The 24,834-nt window shown below is 56.1% G+C and overlaps 7 protein-coding genes across 7 annotated transcripts; 2 read left to right on the plus strand and 5 right to left on the minus strand.

The window, feature by feature from the left end:
* Positions 1–11: 11 nt before the first annotated feature.
* BJ171DRAFT_501795 (ER-golgi trafficking TRAPP I complex 85 kDa subunit-domain-containing protein) lies at positions 12–7,010 on the plus strand. The gene is made up of 18 exons (XM_053110712.1): positions 12–276; positions 535–735; positions 866–967; positions 1,123–1,291; positions 1,422–1,863; positions 1,946–2,067; positions 2,149–2,515; positions 2,668–2,802; positions 2,950–3,171; positions 3,348–3,624; positions 3,719–3,957; positions 4,077–4,461; positions 4,638–4,855; positions 4,963–5,094; positions 5,198–5,289; positions 5,454–6,143; positions 6,252–6,347; positions 6,489–7,010. Exons 1-18 carry the CDS (start codon positions 126–128, stop codon positions 6,808–6,810), a joined length of 4,362 nt encoding a protein of 1,453 aa, XP_052967412.1. The 5' UTR covers positions 12–125; the 3' UTR covers positions 6,811–7,010.
* A 118-nt stretch (positions 7,011–7,128) lies between these two features.
* BJ171DRAFT_423253 (uncharacterized protein) lies at positions 7,129–8,725 on the plus strand (the record flags this gene model as incomplete). Its single annotated transcript, XM_053107590.1, has 5 exons — positions 7,129–7,350; positions 7,541–7,817; positions 8,040–8,104; positions 8,227–8,441; positions 8,554–8,725. 5 exons carry the CDS (start codon positions 7,129–7,131, stop codon positions 8,723–8,725), a joined length of 951 nt encoding a protein of 316 aa, XP_052967413.1.
* BJ171DRAFT_501800 (uncharacterized protein) lies at positions 8,419–10,673 on the minus strand. The gene is made up of 4 exons (XM_053110713.1): positions 10,541–10,673; positions 9,710–10,370; positions 9,469–9,552; positions 8,419–9,240 (listed from the first exon to the last, which is right to left on the minus strand). The coding sequence occupies exons 1-4, from the start codon at positions 10,552–10,554 to the stop codon at positions 8,872–8,874; spliced, it is 1,128 nt and encodes a 375-aa protein (XP_052967414.1). The 5' UTR covers positions 10,555–10,673; the 3' UTR covers positions 8,419–8,871.
* Positions 10,674–12,086: 1,413 nt separating this feature from the next.
* Positions 12,087–15,124, minus strand: BJ171DRAFT_72006 (uncharacterized protein). The gene is made up of 11 exons (XM_053115846.1): positions 14,991–15,124; positions 14,650–14,850; positions 14,348–14,431; positions 14,017–14,151; positions 13,345–13,881; positions 13,184–13,249; positions 12,908–12,992; positions 12,716–12,834; positions 12,463–12,619; positions 12,276–12,323; positions 12,087–12,165 (listed from the first exon to the last, which is right to left on the minus strand). Exons 1-10 carry the CDS (start codon positions 15,006–15,008, stop codon positions 12,283–12,285), a joined length of 1,443 nt encoding a protein of 480 aa, XP_052967415.1. The 5' UTR covers positions 15,009–15,124; the 3' UTR covers positions 12,087–12,165; positions 12,276–12,282.
* A 1,239-nt stretch (positions 15,125–16,363) lies between these two features.
* BJ171DRAFT_615923 (uncharacterized protein) lies at positions 16,364–18,294 on the minus strand. The gene has a single exon (XM_053115342.1). It carries the CDS (start codon positions 18,215–18,217, stop codon positions 16,601–16,603), a length of 1,617 nt encoding a protein of 538 aa, XP_052967416.1. The 5' UTR covers positions 18,218–18,294; the 3' UTR covers positions 16,364–16,600.
* Positions 18,295–19,874: 1,580 nt separating this feature from the next.
* On the minus strand, positions 19,875–22,271 carry BJ171DRAFT_423325 (mitochondrial inner membrane protein Mitofilin; the record flags this gene model as incomplete). Its single annotated transcript, XM_053107593.1, has 3 exons — positions 19,875–21,030; positions 21,313–21,716; positions 21,792–22,271. Coding segments are annotated over 3 exons (2,040 nt in total), but the record flags the coding sequence as incomplete, so codon positions are not given.
* Positions 22,272–22,841: 570 nt separating this feature from the next.
* Positions 22,842–24,770, minus strand: BJ171DRAFT_501809 (ribosomal protein S5 domain 2-type protein). The gene is made up of 7 exons (XM_053110714.1): positions 24,642–24,770; positions 24,310–24,449; positions 24,063–24,169; positions 23,774–23,889; positions 23,506–23,622; positions 23,192–23,277; positions 22,842–23,046 (listed from the first exon to the last, which is right to left on the minus strand). Exons 1-7 carry the CDS (start codon positions 24,670–24,672, stop codon positions 22,912–22,914), a joined length of 732 nt encoding a protein of 243 aa, XP_052967418.1. The 5' UTR covers positions 24,673–24,770; the 3' UTR covers positions 22,842–22,911.
* Positions 24,771–24,834: the final 64 nt, after the last annotated feature.

Consider the following 24,834-nt stretch of genomic DNA (forward strand, 5'->3'; position numbering starts at 1 on the left):
CCACCCCAGCACCCATCTGCACCCGTCCGCCTGCCTCCCTGGCCTGCATCGACCAGGAGCCTCGTTCCTGCGACAACGCCGCTGCAAGTCTCCAGATCGCCCCCGTCCACACCGCCGCCGCCCAAATGGATGCCTCCGGAAGAGCCTTTGTCAGCACAGCGCTCTCCCCACTTGTGGCTGTGTTGACCTCCGAGGATGTCGATCCTGTCCTGCAGCAGAGCAACTTCAGCTCGTTTCTGCAATTCATCCGTCCGTTTGGGGCGTTCAACTCCAAAGGTACCGGGTGCCCGCCAGCAGTGCCGAATATCTGCTCGCCAGCAATGCCGAATATCTGCCCGCCAGCAGTGGGGAATATCTGCCCGCCAGTTTCCACATCGCTATCTGGCCCTCGTCATATGCTCCTCCGAGGCTCTGGCCGCTAACTACCCTCGCTGCTTTGGTCGACAACTGCAAATTCGATTTCCAAAACTCTGTTATTGGCACTGGACCTTCACTCCTCCTTCCTGCATGGCTCGATGGCGAGAAACACAACAGTCCAGGTGCGTGATTCCAGCAGCCAGGCGGTCTCAGTCGAAGGGTTCAAGCTCCGGTTCAACTATCTGGATGCTCTCGACAACTTCAGCTCCACCGTCATCGGCAAGGTGGCCGTTCAGCAGCTTCGGGACCATCACCGTCCGCTGACCCAGCCCCCACCCCTCGCAACAAAGTCGGATGCCCGAGATATTGCCTCGAGCGGTGAGCATAACATGGCCAGACTTGGCATTCCCGCTCTGCCCAGTGACAATCACTCTTGAACGAGAAACGATTTAGCGGCTCTCCTGGTGCCTTGTGCTGACATTTGTGGCCGAATGGTCTGGGTTTACAGTAACCGTCGAGGAGCTTACTCCGTGGTATTCGCGGTACCGCACATATGTATCTGCTCATGGCGGGATATCGGAGCATGAAGCCTTCAACCATCCAGTAGCATGTAAGTTCTCCACGTCATAATCGATCAGTTTTCTGGTGCAAAGGACAGCACCAAGGGGTACAGAAATGGCCTGCTTTGGCCCTTGAAAGCCCTCCCGATATTGTTTCTCACACTGCTGCTCGATCCCTCAACCAACCAACCAACCAACCAACCAGGCTTGATCGTGGTTTCGTCGTCCAACCCCGATCCCATCAAGACCATGTCGTCCTTGTTTGATCCCGGACGACCGCATCAAGCCTTTGTCGAGCGCCCATACTTGGACCACAACATTCCAAAGCACTACTTGCTCGTCAATGACGTCCAGAAGACCGGCGGCCAGTTCGAGTAAGAGCCATACGGAGCGCTATTCTGTACTTTGTGCTGGTCTCTGGATCGAGGGCCGCACGGCGATCCTCCGTCTCTCATGCCTGTGGTTTCGCAGCTGACCGAGCCCGTACCACATTCGTGCAATCAGCGCCGAGTCGATGCTGGCTTTGATGAAGAAAACATTCGGATTGAGCTGCCACGTCGTTTCCGTCAATTCGATTCCGAAGCCCACCATCGACGATCCCTTCGCAATGCCCGTGCTGCCCAAGCCTGTCGTCGCCGATCGATGGTCCGCCTCGGTGGATGAGTTCAAGCCGCTTTACGACTCGCTCGACAAGTTGCATGCCGGCATTCAGACGCCACCCTCAGCACCATCCATTACGGAAGATGGGTTCCCTGTTATAGACGCGGCGGCAAAGAAGGAGAGCCTGATCGACGTGGTGGCCGCGTCACCGGTAGCCCCAAGTGTAGCTTTGGGCCAGTACATGTCTCACACCGATATTGAAGCCATCGAGAGTTTCATGAGGGATCTCTTATCCAAAACTGTCCTGCCATCGATGGAGCGGAGCGTGCAGCACTGGAACGAGCAGGTACTAAAGCCTAGTCATCGTGTGCCATAGAAGCATCGCAGCGAACTCTGTACTCAACCTTGCTCCTACTCTCCACATGTAGATTGCCAGCTCGCGAAGGGGTATTACTGGCCGCCTGTTCAACGCCGGTCGCAAATACTTTGGCGCCTCCGCCAAGCCTGCTGGTGTGCCAATTCCCTCAACCAACGTGGATGGGCTTCTTGTGTAAGGATACGGCCAGTCGGTGGTAGAATCTCCACTCGGCGTCTGTGATGCTTTCTAACCGCGCCACCATGTGCCATGTAGCTTTCCCTTCAACTCGCCCGAGTTCCTGCTCCGAAAGCTCGCCGACTATTCGTTTATGCTCCGCGATTTCAAGTTTGCCTCCGCTATCTATGACATGGCCAGAAAGGACTTCCAGCAAGCTGGAGACAAGGCCTGCAAATACTACGCAGGCACCCAAGAGATGCTGGCGCTCTGCAGTCTCATGTCCGACGCCGCTGCCGTTACCAAGGGGTCGATCGAGACTCTTCTTGACAACGCCGTTCTTGGATACAACGACGCCAAGACCCCCATTTATGCTGCGCGCGCCACCATGATGGTCTATGAGGGACTCAAAGATCGCAGCGGGCATGCAGATGCCGCCAAGCTGCTTATCAAGATGACCGGCGAGGTAGGTTGAGCCGTAGCCGCGACGACCGCCCCCACCCTCTGGACACGGATGCAATATAGACATCGCACCATCATGTATGCTGACGGGCGCACCATGCTGACCGTGCCCGGCAACCCCTGATTATGCTTCGAATCATTTGCTTCAAAATTTAGGAGTCCGACATCCGTAGTGGACTGTTCTATGAACAGGCGGCACACTGCCACATCCGAGTGGCACAAGGACCCATGATCCGCAAATACGCATTTTATCTGATTCTAGCCGGGCAGAGATTTTCCAAATGCAGTCTGGTATGGTTTCACCCACAGTGCGTGCAAGCGGAGACTTGATGGTGCCGGCACTGGCATCGGGGCTCTCGCATTGTTCTCTCCGCCAACACGCAAATGATGTCGAAACAGTGCCGACCACTAAACAAATCCAATCGCCCAAATCTCCAGCGGCAACATGCATATCGCTGCTACACGAACGCCTCGCACGTCTACTCCAAGCTGTCATGGAGCTTGATAGATGACCACATTTCATTTACTCTGGGTCGCCAATCTTTCCATCTTGGCGACCTTGAGTCGTCCGTGGGATTCTTTTTGAAGCTACTCAAGGAAAGCCGGCAGACGGCTGAGCAACAAGCCTCCAACATGAGCGAATTCCTGTATATATACAAGGTAGCGTTTTGCCAGGCCGAGCTTCTCTCCGTGAATAGGGTCGGGTGGCTCGCTTCTCACGAGCCGGCAGATCTGACGCACCAAGCTAGTCCACCCGCTGTGTCCGCTGAATTGACAACGATGCTCTGCCTCTGTCGTATATTCACCGGCCGTGGCTCCTGCCCCGTCTTTCCCAGCAATATTCAGTCCGCAACAGCCTGACCAATGTTAGTCAGCTGCCCAAGCTGCCCATCCCGGTGATCAACGACTCGCAAATATACATATCCTCTCTCGATGAGCAGTTCAACAAGAGCTCCGGCGCGGTCTCTAGCTCGCTCGTCGTCGAAGAAGAGGTCTGGGAGTCCATGGAGAGAGACCTGATCGAGGAGGGCCTCAACAACGCCGAGATATTAGGATTCAAAAAGAAGGTCACCAAGGCGGTCACCTTTGGGAAAACCATCTGTGCCGTCCAAGGTAAGCCTCGTTCATGTTGCTTGGCACTGCCATCGCCGACCACTGCTCCACATCTGCTCTAACTCTGCTGCTGAACACCTTCGTGCCTGTCCAGAGCCTGTGTTTGTGTCTATCCCTATTCACAACCCTATGCAGACACCTGTCACGCTGGAGGATGTGTTCTTGGAGTGCACCCATGACTCGGTCCCGGACGAGCAGATCCGGACCATCAAAGTCTCCATCCTCGAGGCAGGCGTTGTGGACGGCAAGAACCGCTCGAGGAGAATCTCCAACAACGTATACGACGTCGAGTGTCTCGAGCGAGTCGGCTTGGCCGCCAAGGAAACCAAAACGGTAAGTGGCCGTCGGCTCTGCATCGCGGCTCTGCATCGCGGCTCTGCATCGCGGCTCTGCATCGCGGCTCTGCATCGCGGCGCACACGTTACTGATCCACCTATGCGATGTGGTAACAGATCCAGCTTCGTGTGCTTCCCAAAGTCGAGGGGCAGCTTCAAATCGTCGGTCTGCGGTACACTTTCATGAACACCATTCCGGCATACCGGCCCTTCAAGAAGCGCGGCAAGCGCCTGAACGAAACGCTCCAACAGCGATCGCAGGCCAGTCCTCAGTACTCCACAGATCAGACCCTCAAGCTGATCGTCAATCCCCCGATGCCCATGCTCCATGCCCAATTCCTCGAGTTCCCGTCCTCTTTGCTGAGCGGCGAAGTCACAAGGAACGTGCTCGAGATCGAGAACCGCGGCAACAAGGATATGAAGCGGCTGATACTGAAGATGAGCCATCCCACGTTTTTCCACTTTGGCCGCATTGGCGGTTCCTTGAGCGAGGATGCATATGGTGAGCCCGGTTCTCTTTCTCAGGGAAGATGAAGCTGCTCATTCCTGCCCCGGAATACTCAGCACATCGAAATCGAGCGAGAGCGGTGTGTGCTTCATGTCGGTGCTGCTCGGGTTGTTCTGGCGGATCGACCATGTCGAACTAAGCACTCACCCTTATGTCGTTGGGTCACCCAGTCATCCAGCCCTCGGATGGAAAGACAGATGAAGATTATGTCTTCAACAACTCCCTGACAAACCCCAGCATTTATGCCATCCACCTTCCCGGCAGTGACGAGTCGCTTGTCCAGGTCGGCTCGCTCGGCCCGGGCGAGAAGGCACTGATTCCAGTGTGGGTTCGCGGAGACAGAATTGGCAAGCACCTTTTCAAGTTTCTGTTCGGATATCAATCCGAGGTAGAACGTCGTGCCATCATGCATCATGAGGGGCTGTACTGGTTGTGCTGTACTCGCTGAGGAAGAACGGCGCTGTTGCTGATAATGACTTGCGCTTTGCCCCGCAGAACTTGAATGATAAGATCAGCTACCGAACCCTGCGCGTAACAATACCAACCACAGTCGGCCCCTCACTCCGTATCAATGCCTTCACGCGACCGAGCACAGGGCTGCTCGACGAGTTCATCCTTGGCGTGGAGGTGAGAACCTGCCCTAGCCGTCTTGCTCGGTGAAGTGCGGCCTGGATTGGCGGAATGCGATTTGCTCCCTTCAGAGGACTAACGCCGGTCTGTTGGCGTCCAGATCGAGAATCTGCAGCAGTCGTCCGCCAAGGTCCGCTTGACCCAAATATCGTCGATGAGCTCGGCATGGGCCATTACTGCCCTTGATGGCGCGTGAGTAGCAGTGTGTTTCCGACGCAGTCCGCCTGATAACAGGCGCAGTACAGTGGCCTTTGACCTCCAGTGTGCCCGACTGCCGATCAAAGTATCAAATCGGGCCGCTTGAGGGCGTCAGGCTGTGGCCCTCGGCGACTAACCTCGACTTTGCTCGCGCACAGAACCTTCAAACCCGATAGATGCACCATCTCTGGCAAACAGACTCTGTTTGTCTATTTCCGGTTTGTTCGCACGGCACGATGTCTGAAGGACGCAGCCGACACCACACCCGAAGCCTGGACGACCAAGTCCGTCGAGCGACTTTTGAGCAACGACGACGGTGCCAGATCCAAGGCGCCCGACGTTCACATTCACGTTGCTAGCTTGGGTCACGACTCTGCAATCTCGTTTGACAGTTCGCCTCTGCAGGGTCTTGCCCGCCACTCGCGTCTGCAGTGGAAGATGAACTCGCTGCTCAACCATTATCCTGGCCTGACACGCAGCCAGGTCTCGGATCTCTTCCCGTTGTACTTTACGGAAGACGTCGATCTGTCGCTGTATTGGGAAATGATTCCCAATCGGTCCGAGTCAAAGGATGTCGTCCTGATCGATACTGAAACCGCCACAAATGTTGTCCGCGGGCACCACTATATCATTGGCATCAATCTGGGACTCCAGGCTCCCCTCCAACTGCAACAGAAACTGGCGCATTTCAATGACCGGGCGTTCTACGGGAAGGCACTCTTTGCGGCAACAGTGCGCGAGAAGCGGGCGCTGCTGACGAGTCTCATGAAGAGCCACCAGAAGGAAATCAGCCCACTTCGAGTCATTTTGCGAGCTCCTGATCTCCATAGCCATGACTTTGCCAACGGGTACGTGCGCAAATCCAGTCGTTGACACCTGAATCGACTGTCCGAATGCGCAATAGGGGTGGCACTGACCATTAGACGCTCTATCCCCCGCAAAACAATCGACTGCAGCGACTGCATCCTGCCAATCCAGGTGTCGCTGCGCAATAGTTCGTGGACCAACCCCATCAACTACGCTGTGGAAGTGGTGGCGTCATCGTCGTCAAGGTAGGCATAGCCATTTCGGAGAGGATTGTGAGCATGCTGGCCCCGGTCGGGAGTGCATCGTCTGCACCCTTCGGCCCCACTTGGCGTCATCGCTCTGCAGACAATGCACTAATATTGACCTGTGTCCGCTCTGCCGCTCAGCGAAAGCAGCAAGAAGTTTGTCGAGGCAGTTCCATTTCACTGGTGCGGCGTCACCAATCTGCACGGCCGGCTCGGACAAGAAGAGGAGACAACCCTGAGCTTTGTTGCCTGCTTCACTGTGCCCGGCGTCTACAATCTGAACCAATGGAGGGCAATGGTGACGATTGAGCAGCCCGAGACGACAGCCCCTGCCACCGCCGCTGCTGCCGCAGAAAACGTCAAGCACCATGACGACCGAGACAAGCCCAAGGCTATCGGAGCCGCCGCCAACTATGTCCAGACGCCGAGCTTGCCTCACATCATCAACATTGTCGGCCTGTAGATGTTGCAGGCGATGATCCGATGCTCGAGAGGGCGTGCCGATTGCCATGCTGTGCCGATCGCCGTGCGCTGTGTGAGCCACAAGGCCATCTGTACATCAAGTGCACGTCTCTCGCAGCGAGACGACCAGACAGGCATATCCACACGGATCGTCGAGCTCGTGAATACATCTGCGGTGTGCTGTTCGCTGGCCGATTGATGGGCGTGTGTGTGTGTGTGTGCTGTCGTGAGGGTGTCACGTTTCCGTTCGTGCGGCCGACCAACCCCCATTTCGGTGTTTCGAGATCGCTTGGCACGATCGCCCGCCGACATCGCCATCATGAAGAGACTACCGGTGGAAGAGGGCCAAGACCAGGCGAGCAGCCAGCCCAAGGCCGCCGCCCCCAAAAGACAGAAAAAGGACCAGACTCACACCATCCCGATCACCCGCGGCCGCTTCAAGAATCGCTATCTGCGCAAGCACGCCTCTCTGCTTCGCAAGATCGATCCGCCGCTGGGTCTGCTTGTGTCCTGCGGCGTTCGCAACGAAACTCGGGCACTTGTAGGTTGGCATGTTTGGGCCTTCAACCGCTGGGTGTAGGCTTTCGAGCTTGGCAAGTCACGGCGGCTCGGCAATGGCCTGCTCCGGGGCTGAGTTTGCGGACATGGCAAGCAACATTGACCTCATTGGCAACCTCACTATCTCGTGTCTTGGGCGATTCGACCGGGGTTGGTTGCTCGGCTGCATCAAGGGCCAAATACGGTCGTTTCTGGATGAGTATGTCATCAAGCTCTTCCCCGATCACAAGACGGTGCCTATCCCGGTACCGGAGGAGCTAGACATTGATCTGGAGATCGTCGGCGAAGCCGCAGAGCCACCACGGCGACCGCACCGTGCAAAGAAAGATGACGAGGAAGGCGGCAAGCAGCTCAGCAAGTTCCAGGTCGTTGACACCGCCTGTGCTGGTCTTTTGTTCATCCGATTCCGGATCGACGTCGTCCCCAAGACTTTTGTCGAAGCACTCTTTGGTATCAACCGAACTGATCGCCCGCATCACACATACGCTACCGACGCTGCCGTTGTGTCGCGAGCTCTGCTTGTGCATAACGCTTTGCCAATACGTGTGGGATGTGACATAGCGTGTGGATGTGTGGGACATAGTGTGGATGGGTGTGATATAGAATGTGGATATGTGTGATATAGGATGTAGGTAGTGGGGAGCCTGATGAATTGCGACGCTGTTCCAACAGATCATGTCGCGAGTCTGGAAGCCGATGCCGCCGGAGAACTCCTCTCCAAGATCAGCCACTGCTCGGTATGCATTTTTGACTTGCTGCTTGATCGGCTGCCCGATGCGATGATAAAAAGGGCACCAACTTGGTGGCCGACTGAGCTGGGCTTTTCATCGACTGACTTGGAGTCGCGATCGACTCCCAGCGACTGCTTCCCATCCACCACGTCTGCCCATCGGACATCAAAGAGATCGTGGACACCATCCGGCCCCTGATGGAAAGCGAACTGCCGGTGAAGAACGCGGACGATGAGGCTCGACCAGCCACAGTCTGTATCGTTGCAGAGATACGCAACTGCCCCACGATTCCAAAGGAAAGCCTCAAGCACGAGGTGGCGGCGCTGATCCCAACGCACTTCAAGTAAGCCCAGTCTGCCTTGGTGCATCATTGCTGTTAGTTAGGCTTCGAGCCTTGCTGACGATGGCGTCCCTCCTCGTCCTTGATGACTTGTCTCTGCCTCGGGGCCCACTAGAATCGACTTGACCAAGCCGGACTACGTCATCTTCATATCGATATTCAAGAGCGTCTGCGGCGTATCAATCCTCCCCAGCTTCTACGACAAGTATCGCAAGTTTAATCTGCACATGGCTTCGAGAGCGCTCACCTCAGCAAATCAAGGTGCCGCGGCTACCAAGCTGGCATAGTAGTCGGCTCTGCGCAATGCGCTACGCGATGCTCTGCGGAAATATGGTTCGTGTAGTCGACTGAGGTCAAGTGCGGTCGACCGATCGATGTTGACGGCATGCCAGCCGAACTCTGCATTGGTCTCTATATTCCCTTCGTGCCGGGCTTACAGAATAGACTGGCTTCTCAGCAAATCCACCAGCTGCCAGACCCCGCGCAAGGTGTTGCCATCACGAGGCAGGGGATTCAGCTTCTCGGCTGCCTGCGATCGTCCTTCGTGTGGCTCGATTTCACCTTGGGACTCATCCAGCGGGGCCTCGTCCAACCAGCTCTGCTGTGCTGTGAGATATGGCTCCAGGTCGGGCCCTTCGTACACAGGCACGCACTTTGCGTTAATAGCTGGGAGGAACCTGCGACCGTCGCTTTTGTGTGGCAGCCGCTCGAACGAAACACTGTGAGACCCGCTGCATAGCTTCTGCAGGAGCCCATGGATCTGTGGAAGGCAGGCATTGTTTGTTGCGGATGTGTGTTCGATCTGGGTGCAAATGCCGAGTAAGTCGCCTGCAAATCGTGCGATCGCTTCCTGGGCCTGCGCTCCTGGCAGCACCTCGTGGGCTGTCAAATCCGCTTCACCGCATAGATCGCCGAGGTAACCGTTTCGCCCCGAGCGGCGCCGGGTATAACTCGGTTCACTTGCCATAGCCCTCGACAAGCCACCGGTCGGGATCGGCGATCGGCGATCGGCGATCGATCGGGACCTTACCTCGATGAGAACAGCGTGTGGCGACGACCCCATCTCGACAACCCCGATCGACACAACATATTCTCCAGTCTTGTATGTTTGGCCCTGAACGAGCAGTCCACGGGATCGATGGGCGAGAGCTGGTCAGATGCGAGCTCCCGAATAGAGTATGTGAAGCAGCCTCAGATAGGTAGCGGAATCCGCCCACATCCGAGACGATCGACAAGCGGTTCGACGGAATCAAAGTCCGCGCATCGCATACCTCGATCTTGGCCATCTGGCGAAGCGTCCAGATGTTCTTGAGCTTGCCCAAAATCAGCTGAAGCTCAAAGCTACCCTCGACAGCGGAAATCAAACTTCGATTCTGATAGACGAGCGAAAAATGGGAGTTCTGGAATCTCGCGTGGTGTACAGATATCATGACCCGGCTCCCAGAACGATCGGACGACTTGGGCGTCGTGGTCGACCCTGCTGCTGGGCTCGCAGAAGCTGGAGCAGGCGAGGGCATCCGTTGCAGGGATCGCTGCAGAGCCGATGAATGGATCTGCGCCAACAAACTCGTCGAATCTTCAGGCATCCCATTCTCAAAAGCTCCAGGAGTGTGTTGTCGTGTGGGGATAACGGACGAGTAGCTCGACTCTGGCAATGTTGCGGTCGAAGTCGAGTGTGTCATCATAGAAGCTGCCAGCGGTGCTGGCTTAGGTACGGGTGCGGCTGGAGGCGTTAGCAGGGCTCTGCCATCTTCCGGTGGACGGGAGGAAGCCGTAGTGTGCTGTCCCCTGCTGTCGGGCGAGCCCTTGGCAAGCACAGAGTGGTATAGCCGGCATTGAACCTGAAAGCGACCAACGAGCGGAGCGCTGAGGACCTTTGTGAGACGGTCTTGGAAGAGGGTTGCCAGCGAGGGGTCAGGGACGAGATAGGAGCTGGAGTCCCGGGGCTCGGGTCAGTTCAGGCAAAGTGGACGATCGACCACACCAATCTGCAAGGCAAGGGAGGCGGACAGACAAACTTCAGGTACAATCGGGGGCACCGCCGATGTCTGGAATGGGCCTCGTCGATTGCAGCATGGAGGTCGATATCGGCCTCTACTCACAAGGCATATGGCATGGCGGATGCGATCGAAGGCGGTCCCGGTCGCTGTGCTGATCACGACCAAGGCATGAAACGACAGAACCGAGAAGCCGCCACGCCCGGTTCTCGCCTCGTTCTCGCTCATGCGTGCTCGGTGAACGAGTTCAACACGTTCCAGGTGTGCTCACAGTGCCGGGAAGCCAAGCGGCTCGAGAAGGCCGAGTATCTTGATATCGAGAAACCCTGGAGCAGTCCAGAGGGTCGAGTGAATGCACTGCACTCCCACACCGAATGGATTTACCACACGTCCACATCGACACATAAAATCGACCAAGTGCATTCAAGACTGTGCTTCCCGAACCAACGAAATCAAAGTGATTGCCAACCAGGACGGGAACAGTCGCATGGCCGGCCCACTGGAGCCTATGGAAATTCAGCAGGCTTATGTCGCTGATGCCAGAAAGTGACTGTGCCGTTTCTTTCTGGACCGACTGTACGCACAAAGCGGTCGTCCTGGCCGGCTGTAGGCTTCGAATACACCATCTCCGTCACCACCGCATGGCTGCAGAGCAGCAAGCAGAGCAGCAAGCAACCGAACTAGTTGCTCTTCATTCGTGCACGGGACCAGCGACTGCCAGTGCCGCTCTCTTTTGCGCCGCTACTTGTCCCTGTTTTCCACTTGCTCCAAGCTTCCTTGATATCGTTGCCGGCCTCGGAGAGCGTGAGTCGTCGCTTGGCGCTCCGAGTGTCGAGGAGACTGGTTATGGATCGGGTTCTGGTCATTTTTGTAGGTGTTTTGGGAACGCCATCAGAGTCAAACGCAGGTGGAGCCATTGCAGGCGGATTCTCACGGAGGCTGTCAGCTTGGTTGTCCGGACGGAGTCCTGAAATAGACTCGGCTTGGGAGATGCGTCGGCTTGAGTATCCAGGCGAAGACGGCGCTGTACCCACGGGTCGGCGGGAAGGAGCAATCTGCGGTGAGCTTCTGGGCAGAGTCTGGCTGGAGGAGGCATGGCGTATGCTCGTTGGGGTCTTGTTGATGCCCTCGGTGTTGCTGTTGGTACCGCCAGACAACTGTGAGATCGATCCCACACGCTTCAGCGGCGTGGTCGGGATTCGAGACTTGATTTGTGGCGATGCCGACGGACTGCTAGGGCCGTCGTTGTTTGCTGACAGCGAATCAGTGCCCCGGCCAGTATCCACAGCTAGTCTCGATTTTGACGGGACTCTGGCTCCTGCCGCCGAAGATATCATGTTCTTGATGGGCCCCAGCACCTGCGACTTGATCTTGCGCAGTGACTTGCCATCCGAGGGATCCTCCTCGGGCACGTTCAGGCTGGCGGCGCTCGTCTTTCGGCCAAGGCTGGATGTCGAGGACGATGCCGACGGCGGACGTGGCGCTTGTGTCGGCGGCCTCAACTTGTCAGAGCGCAGGTTGCTGATCGACGGAGCCTTGGAAATGGATTTTTCCTGGAGTGTCTGAGAGGTCGACGGAGTTTTGGCCATCGCCGGACTTCCCAGAACCATCGCCGATGGGCGACGTCCGGGCGTTCGGAGTGCACCCGAATCCGTGCGGCTCACTCGCTCGGTTTCATATTCAAACACAAAAACGCCTTCGTTGATGAACCGGCCTTGGATTTCGGCATTCTGAGTCACCACAAGGCACCAAATCATCGTCAGCTGCAAGCAATCCTCAGTCCATGGGCCACGGCGAGAGCAAATCAGTGTTGCCGACCAACGAGCGCATGCGGACATACCAGCGTATCAAGCCACCGAGCGCCATTGTACAGGAAGCTTTGGCCCGTCTCTGTGAATCGCCGCGATGGATCCGCCGCAGGCAAAGTGTTAGTGAGGCCACCACAGAGCGCGATGAAGTCGAGGCACGAATGCCATTGTCCTCGGACTCACAGAATCAGGACACAGCCAAAGCAAATGCAGGCATACCACTCTCAAAGGCCAAAACGTCGCGGTGTAGATCACTCTCCATATTCAACAGCGTAGGAAAGCAAGTTTTCCGGAACTTTTCCTCCTCGACAAGCTGGAATGACGGGCGAAAGAGTCTGTTCTTGTCCTGGGCACGCTTCTCAAAATCAACGATTTTCTGCAAGAGTGCACAGTCAGAATCCGCGAGACCGGACGCTGGTTACCAATGGCAATCGATTCGGGTAGGAGCAGGATGTGTGGCCGCGGAAAGTACCTCGATGAACGCCGTTCGCTTCTCAATTTTAACAAAGAGCTGATGGCATTGCTCGTATCGCTGCTCTAGAATCTTGATCTGCTCGTTCAGCATCTCCACCGTAACGGGAGAATACAGATCTGCCAGGACAGTCGGAGACGGTATCAGCTATATAGCCCATCGTAGCGGCGGCAGGGTCGCAAATGTACGTACTCTCTTTGATCTTATTCATGAAGGACTCGCGCTCGGACTCGTTGACGTGACACTTGATCCAGAGTTCTTGGAGCCGCTCAAGCAGCTATGAAGCCCGAATCAGCACACGAGTGAGCACACGGATGTTGGGGATACGAGCTGTATCCAAGATACAGCAGCGATGACTGGCGTTCTGGCCGGGCCTCCAGGTCTGACAGGCCAAAGACTCTCCAAAGCAACTTTACCAAAAAGGACAATTGTGAAAGAAATACACTCCGGGTCGCTATGGATACTAACCTTGTTGACTTGATCCTCCATTTGCCGCTTCCACTCGATGCGCAAGTAATCTGCAAGTTGGCGGTACTGCAAGCCCAGCCGGTACCGAGGCTGTGAGTATCCATGTGGCACCACCGGCCGTTCCCGCATCGATTCATCAATGAAGTCTGGCAGACACATACTTCCTGATAGCGACTCAGTAGTGGAGGAAGTTCCATCCGGTTTTGGACAGGAGCTCCCATCTGGTCCCAGAACATATGAATCTCGCGGATGACGATGTTGAGGGCTTCCAACTTTTGGCCGTACTGCTTCTGGATCGTCTCGAGTGCAGCGCGCACTTGTGACGTAAAGTCGTCGGATAAAGCGATTCCTTGAGATCGAATATACTCCTGAGCTGTCACTGGGCGGTCGCCGACGCTGTCCATCGCCAAGACAGCACTCAGGTCCTGGCACAAAGGTGACAGGACAGAGTCCACAATAGTGATGTCGGCTTCACGCGCAGTGTCAATGAGAGCCAGGAAAAGTGTGGCGAGGATCTGGATCTTGTGGTGCAGCTCCTGGCTCAGAAGACCGATTTTGGATCGGAGGCCATCGAGGCTGGCCAACGAGTAGCATCCTGGCGCCGGGACATACTCGCCGGTGTCGTATCCAAGACGCGAACTGATGGCTCTGATCTCAGCAACCAAGCTCAACCAAAGAGCCGCACGCTCTTTGACGATCTAGTTCAATTGAATGATGAAAAGAAAGATAATGAGTGCATCTGCAGGCGTCCATAATGAATCTGGCCCCTCTCCCAGCAAAGCGCAGTGACATAGACCCAGCAGCAATTCGGAGCAAGTGTGAACGAATTTTACCTCTCCGACAGCCCCACGGATTTGTTCCAGGTCGACCAACTGACGATAAAGGGACGACTTGGAGGAGACGGTCGAGTCGTTGACATGCTGGGCGAGATCCTCGCCGAGCCACAAGCAATGCTGAGCTATCTCATCCTGTGTCAAAGGAGGCGATAGGCATGAAGCAGTCAACGAACAGCCGCAAAACCACACCGCAGGCCGTATTCGGATGGGTCGGATGAGGGGCGAGTCGAGGCATGTCCCGCAGTTTCGCATGCCATGTCGATTCAGTGCCCTGTGACCGCAGACATGGCGATCGCTACAGACTGCAGAACCAGCCGGATAACTACACCTTGACTCGCGCAATCTTCTTGAAGGTGTTCTCGCGATGCTTGAGCTCCCTCTGCACCATCGCCTGCAGTGCATCCTTGAGGCTCTACAAAGACCAAGCCAGGCACCCACATCGACACAAACCAAGGATAGACAGCAGTGGTCGAATGTCATTCAACAACCACGGGTCCAAAGTCGGTCAGATGGGACCACGTCGCAGCAAACGAACAAGACACCCAAAGGGACACTGAAGCCCCGGCCAGGAGTCCAATAGGAGCAACCTGCATAGCAAGGTCAATGCGAGGACAGCCGAAGGATAATAACCTCGAGATCTTGACGGATGGGATCCAGGACACTGGAAGACTCATAACCCTCCTCGACAGCTCGCTCTCGCTCTTGGATCAGCTCGCCATAGACCTCGAGGGAGCATTGGACCTGGGCGAACGACTCTCCAAGGGGCGCTTCCCCGGACTTTGAGAGCGAAAGCGCTTGAAGAGAGTCATGCAAGGCATCGGAAACGTCCTCCTGTATAAAGATCACCCAGGGCGGGCAGAAAGGACACCATCATGGCACAGGATCAGTTTCCTTTCGAGTGCCGCTAGTCCGAGAAGGAGAAGCCTCGTTAGGAACACTGGAGGATCTCAACCTGATCCGAGGATGCTCACCGACGGTAGTGCCAACATCAAAGCAAGACAGCTCCTGGGCGGGCGGACGGATGCCTCGACAGAAAGATAAGCGATTTGGGGCGGCTTTCGGCGCTTCAGCGAGTTTGCTGTAGCAGAGGGCTGCGAGATGCTGGGAGAAAGAGCGCCAGAGAAGCCGGGCCACACGCTGCACCAAGACTCACCACAAAAAAGGCGACATTCATGGCGATCCAAGACCCAAGCTGCTCCACGGGTCGGAATGCGAGGGACGGCCCCAATATCGGCCCGACATCTCAGCGAAGATCCACGCAGGATGAATTTGCGCCGCCAAGTGTATTCATTGGAACTGAAATGACGCCGTATGTCGGATATGCCCACGCTGGCATCGACGAGCGGGGTCAACCCTCACAGGTGTGCTGCAAGTGCCGAGAGCCCTCTCGACTGTCGGATCGAGATGCACCAGGTATCGCCATATCGGAGCAGTATCGAACACATCTGGTCGACTGGCATTGACAGAGCAATGCAGGAGTGTAGTGCATGCTTTCAATCCTCTGCCATTTCTCATGCGTTGCTTCCACGGATGCCCGATCATGGTGGCGATGGATGGATGCATCGAGGACACAGCCATCTTCCTCAGTCGAGGCTGTGATCTCATTGGGGGTCTGGATGGACTGGAGTTGCAATGGTCATCATCACTCACGGAGATCCACTAGCGACAATGCGGGAGAAGGCAGTGCCCCAGGATATCCACGACAACTGGTGTCTGCTCTCGATTGATTTCACGGCCAAGTGCGGTGTGTGGACTGTCATAGATTGTGAGGGATTTGGACTCGCTTCGGGTTCAGCAACCACAAAGCAGGATCGTCTCACACCACAGCACCAGAGCCATTCTCCAGTGTGAAGAACTCGCAATCCGATCGGACGAAGTGAGATGTCGGAAGTGGGAGGAAGAAATTTGAATTGGAAGAAACAAGTCGAAACGGAGTGGAGTGGAATGGAAAACATAGAGAGTAAAACCTGGAGAATGAACACATGACATTGAGCAGCTCCATGCTGAGCTACTTTGGGGATGAGCCAAAAGTGTATTCGAACGAATCGTTGAACACCACTCGACATCCCTTCGGAAGCCCGGAAATCCTCCGGCGAATGATGCTCCATCCAAGACTGAAGGAGCCAGCATATCGGCCAAACGTGCCAGCCAACAAGGATCGATCGGATGGCCTCATACTTGAGTCCAAATGCAGTGTCTTGAGCGAGGGAAGCTTGTCGACCAGTCCGCTGACTCTGCGAATCGATCGAGGGACGTGAAGAATCTCGAGCTTGGGATACGAGGGAATGTCATCCAGCGACGCCAATTCGCAGCAAGCTTGCAAGTCGAGGACTGTGAGGGAGCTTTGATTTACATGCAGATCGGCCAGGCTCACAAATTGACTTGAGAGGACGAGATGATTGAGCTTTGGCATCCTTGGGAGTTGGCTCAATGGTGTGGGGTTTGCGCGAGGAGATTGTGAGCTTGGTGAGGACGGAGGCTCCTCGGGAACATCGACGAGGGCCTCAATGCCGGTTGGAATGTCGAGCTCAAGCAACATCGGCACCGCTGACGGCCAACCAAGAGACGCGAGTCCAATAGATCATGGGGATGTGAGGAGCTTTAGCGAAGGCAGTTCCCTCGGCAAGCCTCCAAGGGACTCGGCGGACTTGGGGAGCTTTAGCGTCACCAACTTTGGCATCTCAGGCATTCCCTTGAGCGACTTGAGTTCACTGCATTCACTCAGGTCGAACCATGTCAGGCGAGGCAGCTCGTTTGGCATGCCTTCCAAGGACTCAATGGACTTGGGGAGCACAAGCGCTTTCAGATGTGGCATCTCGGATATTTCCTCGAGCGATTTCAATTGGTTACATTCTTTCAAGCTGAGCCTTTCAAGCATGGGCAGCTCGTTCGGCATGTCTTCAAGGGATTCGATGGACTTGGGGAGCCAAAGTTTCTCCAACTTTGGCATCTCAGGCATTCCCTTGAGCGACTTGAGCTCACTGCATTCACGCAGGTCGAGCAGTGTGAGCATTGGCAGCACCTTCTTAGGGACATCTTCAAGGGACTCGATGGACTTGGGGAGTTCAAGTTTCTTCAAATTCGGCATCTCGGGCAGTCCTTTGAGCGACTTGAGTTCACTGTACCTCCACAGGTCGAGCTGTGCTAGCATGGGCAGCTCCTTTGGCATGCCTTCAAGGGACTCAATGGACTTGGGGAGCCAAAGTTTCTCCAGCTTTGGCATCTCAGGCATTCCCTTGAGCGATTTGAGTTCACTGCATTCACTCAGATCGAGCCTCGTAAGCATGGACAACTCCTTCGGCGTGCCTTCAAGGGACTTGATGGACTCGGGAAGCTGAAGTGACTTCAACTTGGGCATCTCAGGCATTCCCTTGAGTGATGCCAGCTCACTGCATCTATTCATATCGAGCCTTGTAAGCATGGGCAGGACCCTCGGCATGCCTTCCAAGCTGATCAGCGAACCAGCCACTTGATTCCAGTCTCTATGCTCGATCGCCAGATTTGAAATATCGGAGAGTGTCTTGGGCCATCCAGACACTTCCAGAAATGACACATCCTCGATTATCAGCTCCCGTTTGTTTGCGCCGTCGATCCATGGGATGTCGAATGGCAAAAGCCTGGAAACATAGGTGTTTCTGTCTCTGCTCTGGTTGGGTCGAATGGTGACACTGTACGCTCCTTCGACCACTATTGGCCACTGGGAGCGAAAATTTTGACTCTCAGCGATGGTGATCATCTCCTCGACGGATGGCTGCTTGGAACTGTTTGGTCTTGCGTCCTCAGGAAAGCGGAACTCTGGATCGGTCACTTGACAGAAGCGTTGCACTCGGCTAAACAGCTGTTCGTCTCGATAGACTTCGGACCAGAACTCGTTCTCCTTCTCCAGCATCGATGAGTTGGTTGGCTTGTGCTGATTCTGGCGAAGTGCATAGCAGAGGAGCCCTTGGGCCACTTTTAACCGATCGATGGAGGGATCGACACCGTCGAACAGGAATTCAGGTGTGATTTGCAAGTCGGCAAGCGATACCTGCACCCATATTTTGTCGGTATCGAGGATGGCCCGAGTCTGCTTCGAGACTCTCAGAAGCTTGGTGAGCAAGGGTGGACTCGCAGTGTGAATGAAGGCGTCATTTGTGATCAGGATGGTGAGCAGGTCGAAGCGAGCGAGGTCCTCCTGGATCAGGGTTGATTCTGCCATCGTTTCGGTTGAAGCAGGCGTGGCAGAAAGGAGCGATGGAGACAGGCCGCAGATGGGAGACAGCCGAGGCAGATCGGAGAGGCGGGATGATGATGAAGAAGCAGGAGCAACGACGAACAAGCAGAGGCGACAGCGGGGTGTATGAGGGGCGATGTGCTGATTTCTCGTTGATACCGTCCACATGGTGTGGCTTGGTGATACCATCGTCATACAGACCTGCTGTTTCGGGACGGGTGTCACCCAGCCAGAACAATATTCCTGTGAAGCAAGATTCCATCCGATTCGGCCTGCAGCGACAGATGTGTGCTGGGCAACACATATCGACAGATGAATGGGATGACATGGACGGCAGAGCGTTGATGGGCAGTCCCAAGCCGGTGGACATGGGGAGTACGGTCTGGGACAGTTGTCTGAATCCACTCCAATCCACTCCAATCCGCTCCAATCCATGAATGGCATCAACGAGGTGAAGTGCCATGTGGGAGGTGGAGGGCTCGACAGTGTCCAACTTCTCCCGAGACTTGTCAGTGCTTTTTGATCGACTCAGTTTGTTTGGAATGGAACTGGACAGAGTGTTCCTGGGTGTCTCTCACGTCAATCCTTGCCTGTTGGTTTCCAGAGCAGTCTCGAATACACCCGGTCGACTGGCATTGATGTTGCGATGTGAGAGTGTGACTGTATGCATCCGACATTTGGACAGCTTCGTGCAAACTATTCTTGATATCAAGACACTCGACCTTCTCCGGTCGCCCCGCCTCCCATTTCCTTGGAACCGGGACACTCTCCTTCGGCCAGGACTATTTTTTGTTCTGGAACGTGAAAACCCACCGCCCATCACAACCATGCCCAAATAGTATTCTCACAGTGCCTGGAAATCAAGTGACTCGAACCCCCCAGTGTCTTGATATCGAGAGGCCACAGAGATGCCCAGACGGTCGGATGCATGCACCACTTCCACAACAACGCAGCCAACAACATGATCGCATTATGTCACTTGATGGTCGCCACATGTGTATTCAAGACCATGCCACCTAAACCGACCGGTTGGATCGCACTTCCTGCACACTTGGTCCTCTGATACCGGGACAATGGACGCTATCCCATTTTATTTCTGGATTGATTGTATGATCGATGGCGAGCGTTCGGCTGTAATTATGCAGTGAGAAAGCGTGGAGAGCGATAACGGGCGACTCGGCGCGGTGAATCCTTCTCTCCAGATCATGACGCCACGGCCGCTGTTTAACAGACCACGAGCTTTCAAGCAGCGAGTGAGAAAAATAAAGGGAGTATATGTGTGCGAGAACGTGTGCCATGAAGATAAAGATCAACGCAAGAGTGGTTGCGGATACAAGTATAGTCCTCTTCGCGAGGAGCTCTTGAAGAACGAAAGCACAGGTTTGGGAGTGACGGAAGCAGAGATTTGCCGCCTCGGGAACAAGTAAGGTGGTTGAGCGACTCACAGCTACTGCGAGACGGTGCCAAGAGCCAGCAGATCAAGATGGCTATCCACAACCTGTCGGATGAGGACCAGCGCGAATGTCAGTCAAGGACAGATAGGGCTAGGATCGCTCAAGCACACTTTGCGGGACTGCTCCATCAGGACTGCTGCGGATCCACGAATCTATGAACTGGGAGCCACCCTCGTCTGTTCTGGACACTAGTGCGTCGCACAATTCCTTGGGCTTACCTCGATGGCTTGGCGAACTTCGAGATGCCGGCGAGCAGCCTTCAGCCAGTCACCGGCCAGGATCTTGGGCCAGCCCTTGAGCTGATTTAGCTCCCGAGTGGCCTGCTCGAGCTCGCCGAGGCGTAGATGCTGCTCGGTGCGGGCCAGGATGGCCTCACAATCCTCGCCAGGAATCAGGCCGTGCTTCTTGAAGAGCAGGTTGGAGCTCACACGCGAGACAATGTACGAGATCGGGCCACCCTTCTCAGGCATAAGTTGGGCCTGGCGGACATACTTAGCAACGCTGTAGAAGCGTTTCTTCAGTCCGTCAAACGGAACGATGCCGCTCCTGGAGACATCCTCGGGAATCGACTCGAGCACAGACTCGATCAGGGCATCGCCCTTGCCAAGCTTTCGCAGGATCTGAATCTCGGTAGAGAAGGGCTGGACAGTGTTGGCATCCAACGAGCCTCGTAGGGCCTTCAGAGCCGTCTGAAGCAGATGGATGCGGTGCTTGAGCTGTCCGAACTCGCCGGCGTCGATGCTGATCTTCTCGAGTTGCATCAGCTTGAGGGAAAGGTGGTCCAGTCGGGCCAGGCGGCCGTCGCGCTCTTGATCAACTCGAGCCTTGATCTCCTTCTGCCAGTACTCGTCCAGATCTTTGGATTGGCGCACCAGCTCGGACTTGAACAAGTCGTTCAGGCGCTCAATCTCGGAAATCAGCTCGGCTTTGTGTTGGTCACGCTCGGTAGCAAGGACTCGCTCGTGCTTCAGGCTCTCAGCTTCGTGTTGCTCCGCTAAGGCGATCTGGAACCGGAGGACCTCGGTGTCCAAGAATGCCTTGAACTGCTCGCTCTGTTTCTCGAGCTCGCGGTCGATGTGACGAGCCTCCTCGGCCTCGATGTGAGCCAAAGCTAGGCTCAGGTCCACCAAGGTTTCGCGCGCCTTGGCCAGGCGTTCATCTGGATGCGACTGGAGATAGCTCCCGATGTACTCGGAGAGGGCGTGGATGCCTTCGGCCATACGCCGATAGCTGGGGTGCTCGTGTGTGATTTCAGGCAAGGTAAACTCTGGCAGTGTCGCGACAGGAGCAGAGTCGGAGGCGGGCAAGGCTTCATCATTGCTCGGCCGGGCCTCGGATGAGCTCCTGGTCTCAATCAAACCAAGCAACAGGCTTGGGTCGCCGAGCTCGCCGTCAAAGCTGACTGATTCAGCAATTTCCTTGGTGAGGGCCGGGGTGGGGTCCTCGGGGATCAAATTGATGATCTCTTTGATCTCGACGTGCTTGATTTCGACAGGATCCACCAACAAATCGGTCTCGTTGAGCTCGCCATCGGTCGTCAGCGTCTCGGCAATCTCCTGGGTGAGTTCAGGGACAGGGTCCTCGGGAAGGATGTGGTGGCGATGATGAGACTCGCCTTGGGCTGACTTCTCAGCAGCAGCAGCCTCCGACTTAGCCACTTCGACGGCAGCAACGGTAGCAGCGGCGGCGGCAACAGCAGGGACAGTAGCTGTGGTCGTCTCGCGGGGCTGGGACGACTCCTTCGCAGCGGCGGGGGCAGCAACAGTCTCGGGCGCCTCGGGCTTCTTGGGAGACGAGGCCGGGCTGGGCTTGGTCTCGGTCGCGGGAGGGATAGAGGCTGATTTCTTGGGCTTCTCAGGCGCAGGCTGGCCAGTGACGGTGCTCTTGACGCTCTCGAACGTGTAGACAACCTTGTTGGAAGCGTCCTTGACCGAGTTCTCGACCTTGTGGTATGTATCGACAGTGGCTTCCTGGACCTTGCCGACAAACTCTACCGTGTCGTGGACGTAACCACCAACGGTCGTGGCAATCTCGGAAGCCTTCTTGGAGGTGGTGTCGTAGATCTCCAGAGCCGAGTCCTTGGCATCGTTGGCAGCCTTCCCAACTTTGGAGATCGTTGCAGTGGCAACGTCCTTCGCGTCGCTGGCGGCTTGGACAGCTTCTCCGAGCTTCTTGTCGAAAGATTGCTTGAGCTCGGTTGCGGTCTGGGTGGCCTGGCCGAGGGTTTCCGAAGCCTTGCTCGAATAGTCACCGATGGTCTGCGTGACCTTGGCCGTCTGGACTGACACTTGCTCCTGCACCTCCTGGATCGAGGTCGACTGGATCTTCTCAGCACCGATCTTGACGGCATCGAGGGCAGCTTCGCCTCCGGGGACGCCCGATTCAATCCAGAGCTTTCGGAACTGGGGGTCGTGGTTGGCATAGTAAGCGGCTCCGACATATCCCGATCCAAGGAGCACCGAGGTCGCAAGTGTCCATCGGACCAGCGAGAAGGACTTTGGTGTGGATGAGGCCGAGGCGTAGAGCCGGATGCCCTGCGGGACCAAGTAAAGCAGGCAAGCGTCAGTGGCAAGACGGAAGCAGAGCTGCCGACCAGGGGTGGGGAGTTTGAAATGGCAAGCCGAGTTTGCGACACGCACGCCGACTGAGGGCTAGATCCTCCTGGTTGCCGTAGTATCAACATGCGCCAGATGTCCTCTGGGATTGGCCATTGGAAAGGCGGCAGGATCCAGTATCCCTGATAACGAGGCCGCGGCGCTGTGGCATCCCTGGCCGACAGCGGGAGGCCGAACTGAGAGTCGCGCGAGGCTAGATCCACGAGGGCCGGCGACGAGCACTTCAGCAGGAAGTTGTATTTACCTTGTGCATGAACAGCGAGTGGGACGGTCTGGCGACTCTTCCAGTCCGTAGCATGGTTGCGGGCGACGACGGAGGGAAATGAGCCGTTGGCTGAGGCAGATGGTGCTGGCAGATGCCTTGGCTCATCCAGGACCAGAGCCCCCGTTTTGCGCTTTTTCGAGGGCGCGGACAGCGATTCGAGTGCACTCGAGCCAGACAACACCCTGGATTGTCGCTGTCGCACAGACACTGGATCGAGCCGGCGGGCCGGCAGAACCCACACCCGCACAGCGACCGGCAACCGGCAGCACAGTCGATTCCCAGGCTCGGCACGATCGCAGCCACGCAGTATATTATGCATGCAGCGCATCTCGGTGGTCGATCGGCCTATGAGATGGTTTGGGCCCTTGTCTTGGTGATCTTGCGGATGGCCTCGTCCAGGATGTCCAGGACAGCCGCACACCCGTCGTTGGCCAGGTTCATTGTCGCCTCAAAGTGGTCCAGATGCAGCCGTGCTTCGAGCTGCAAGCGAGCGAGCGAGAGTGCATCGTGGTGCGATGTCGTTGAGCATTGGGGCAGGCATTTAGCGGCCCGGTAGTCGGCCTGACACCCAATCTTGCGGTAATCAGAGCTCATCCATGCAGATATTGAGGACGGCAAAGCTTACCCCAAGCATAGTGACCTTGCCTGTCTTTGGTAGAATGGCCATTGTGAGAGCCGGCACTTCGGCCATTTCCTCGATATAGTTCAGATCTGACAGCAAGCGAGACCGGGCGCAGCAGCAATCACAGCGATGCAAGATTAGCTTGGAGACCCAGTCGTGCCGCTCTGTCACTTTCGCAAATATGCTGTGACCGCACTACAGCGACGAAGGTTGTAGCATCGAGCCTCGGTGCCTGCTCCTCCGTTACGAGTACTGATGTTGTCGCGACGGCGGACGATCGCCGTCCCAAAGCAATTCCAACGCGCAACTCAACTCACCCAAGATGGCGTGGTCGTTGGCGAATCCGGACGAGCAGGCAGCGACATAGTCGGTCATGGCGATGCCTGCATCAATCAGGGCGAGAGTAGTTGCGTTGATGGCAGTATGCAAGATGCCTGCCTCGTGTGCGCAGTCGTATGGGACGAATCAGCATCTAGAGTGATGGTTCCGTGTCCGATCCAACAGTCATCAACGTCGCATGCGACGCAGCCGATCACGGGCAAAGCAAGAGAGCGTTCACATATCCGCAGCTTGCTGGCCACATACCGCCGTCTGTCTGAAGAATCTGGATGAAGATGGCGATCTCGGAGCGAGCATACGCCTGTGCCATGATCACCGGCTCAAAGGTTTGTCGGATGGTGGTGCCGAGTTCAAGAAGACGTCTGGAGGTGGGCAGAATTACATGAGTGCCAGACGCTGGCTCGACGCAGTACTAGTCTTTGAGTACATGGCAGGATATCTGCCAGATGACTGTGGTGGTCTACTAGACAGATGCCCAAGCCGTTTTGCCGGTGGCTCAGCGAGAGCATTTCATGCGGAGCTATCGAGGACGCACCTGTCCTGTCGCAACTTCTCCTTGTGCTCGCCCGAGCTGAAGCTTGCGACATTGAACTCGACTGATATGAACGCTCGATCGTGGACGGCCTGACCTTTTTTCTGTGGCTACGTTGCATATCATACCGCCCAAGGGCCATGTTGTGTGGATCGATACTATTGTTTAGTCCAGGCCCGCAACCTCGACATCCAGGGGCATGCCGGGCGGAGGACGCATCAAACTGGGCAAGCCGCCGTGCGTAAAATACCTCTCGAGGTCCGTAGACGGCTGCCAGACACTTTGTGTTTCCAATCTCGATGTATGCAGACCCGTCGGCCTGTGTGAAGATCCCGGTGCGGCAGTTGATGCGTCTCAGCTCACCAGGCCGCCTTCCATCCACTCGCAGTCCTGCGGACGGAATCGAAAGTCGTTAGCGCCACGCTGCCGCGATAGGGCCGTTGCCGAGCGCTGCACTAACTAATAACCACATTGCTGCATCGGGTGCCGCCCTCGCAGCTGGATGCCCGATGGCGATGGTCGGCCAAACACGGCATTCACGATCGCATGCTTGTCAGCGCCAAACAGTGTGAGCTGACGTACCCTCGGGGGAAACGATCTCGTGTCTTGACATGGCAGGGCGCTATCGGTCTTGGTGCAGTGGGGCGATGGCGGGGCGATGGCGGGGCGCTTGTCGATTGCCGTGCTCCTGCAGCCCGTATTCCAGATCAGCAACAGCGAGGCCAGTTCCGAGATCGGCGCTCCGAGATCCAGATCCAGATCCAGATCCCGCCCG

The sequence above is a fragment of the Polychytrium aggregatum genome, assembly GCF_025602895.1.
Source record: "Polychytrium aggregatum strain JEL109 chromosome Unknown BJ171scaffold_15, whole genome shotgun sequence".
Classification (NCBI taxonomy): domain Eukaryota; kingdom Fungi; phylum Chytridiomycota; class Chytridiomycetes; order Polychytriales; genus Polychytrium; species Polychytrium aggregatum.

What these genes read in the sequence shown, in the direction of transcription:
- BJ171DRAFT_72006 (XM_053115846.1), bottom strand. An exon ending in TGGAGGATCAAGTCAACAAG is followed by an intron (nt 12,993 to 13,183) that starts GTTAGTATCCAT and finishes CGGGCTTCATAG; the next exon opens with CTGCTTGAGCGGCTCCAAGA. An exon ending in AGCGAACGGCGTTCATCGAG is followed by an intron (nt 12,620 to 12,715) that starts GTACTTTCCGCG and finishes GCACTCTTGCAG; the next exon opens with AAAATCGTTGATTTTGAGAA.
- BJ171DRAFT_615923 (XM_053115342.1), bottom strand. Translation starts at nt 18,217, where the DNA reads ATGGCAGAATCAACCCTGATCCAGGAGGACCTCGCTCGCTTCGACCTG.
- BJ171DRAFT_501800 (XM_053110713.1), bottom strand. An exon ending in GCCAGATGGCCAAGATCGAG is followed by an intron (nt 9,553 to 9,709) that starts GTATGCGATGCG and finishes CTGCTCGTTCAG; the next exon opens with GGCCAAACATACAAGACTGG. An exon ending in CACACGCTGTTCTCATCGAG is followed by an intron (nt 9,241 to 9,468) that starts GTAAGGTCCCGA and finishes ATTTGCACCCAG; the next exon opens with ATCGAACACACATCCGCAAC.
- BJ171DRAFT_501795 (XM_053110712.1), top strand. Translation starts at nt 126, where the DNA reads ATGGATGCCTCCGGAAGAGCCTTTGTCAGCACAGCGCTCTCCCCACTT. An exon ending in TGTTCGGATATCAATCCGAG is followed by an intron (nt 4,856 to 4,962) that starts GTAGAACGTCGT and finishes TTTGCCCCGCAG; the next exon opens with AACTTGAATGATAAGATCAG. An exon ending in AGTTCATCCTTGGCGTGGAG is followed by an intron (nt 5,095 to 5,197) that starts GTGAGAACCTGC and finishes GTTGGCGTCCAG; the next exon opens with ATCGAGAATCTGCAGCAGTC.
- BJ171DRAFT_501809 (XM_053110714.1), bottom strand. Translation starts at nt 24,672, where the DNA reads ATGTCAAGACACGAGATCGTTTCCCCCGAGG. An exon ending in CCGTCTACGGACCTCGAGAG is followed by an intron (nt 24,170 to 24,309) that starts GTATTTTACGCA and finishes TATGCAACGTAG; the next exon opens with CCACAGAAAAAAGGTCAGGC. An exon ending in GATTCTTCAGACAGACGGCG is followed by an intron (nt 23,623 to 23,773) that starts GTATGTGGCCAG and finishes CACACGAGGCAG; the next exon opens with GCATCTTGCATACTGCCATC.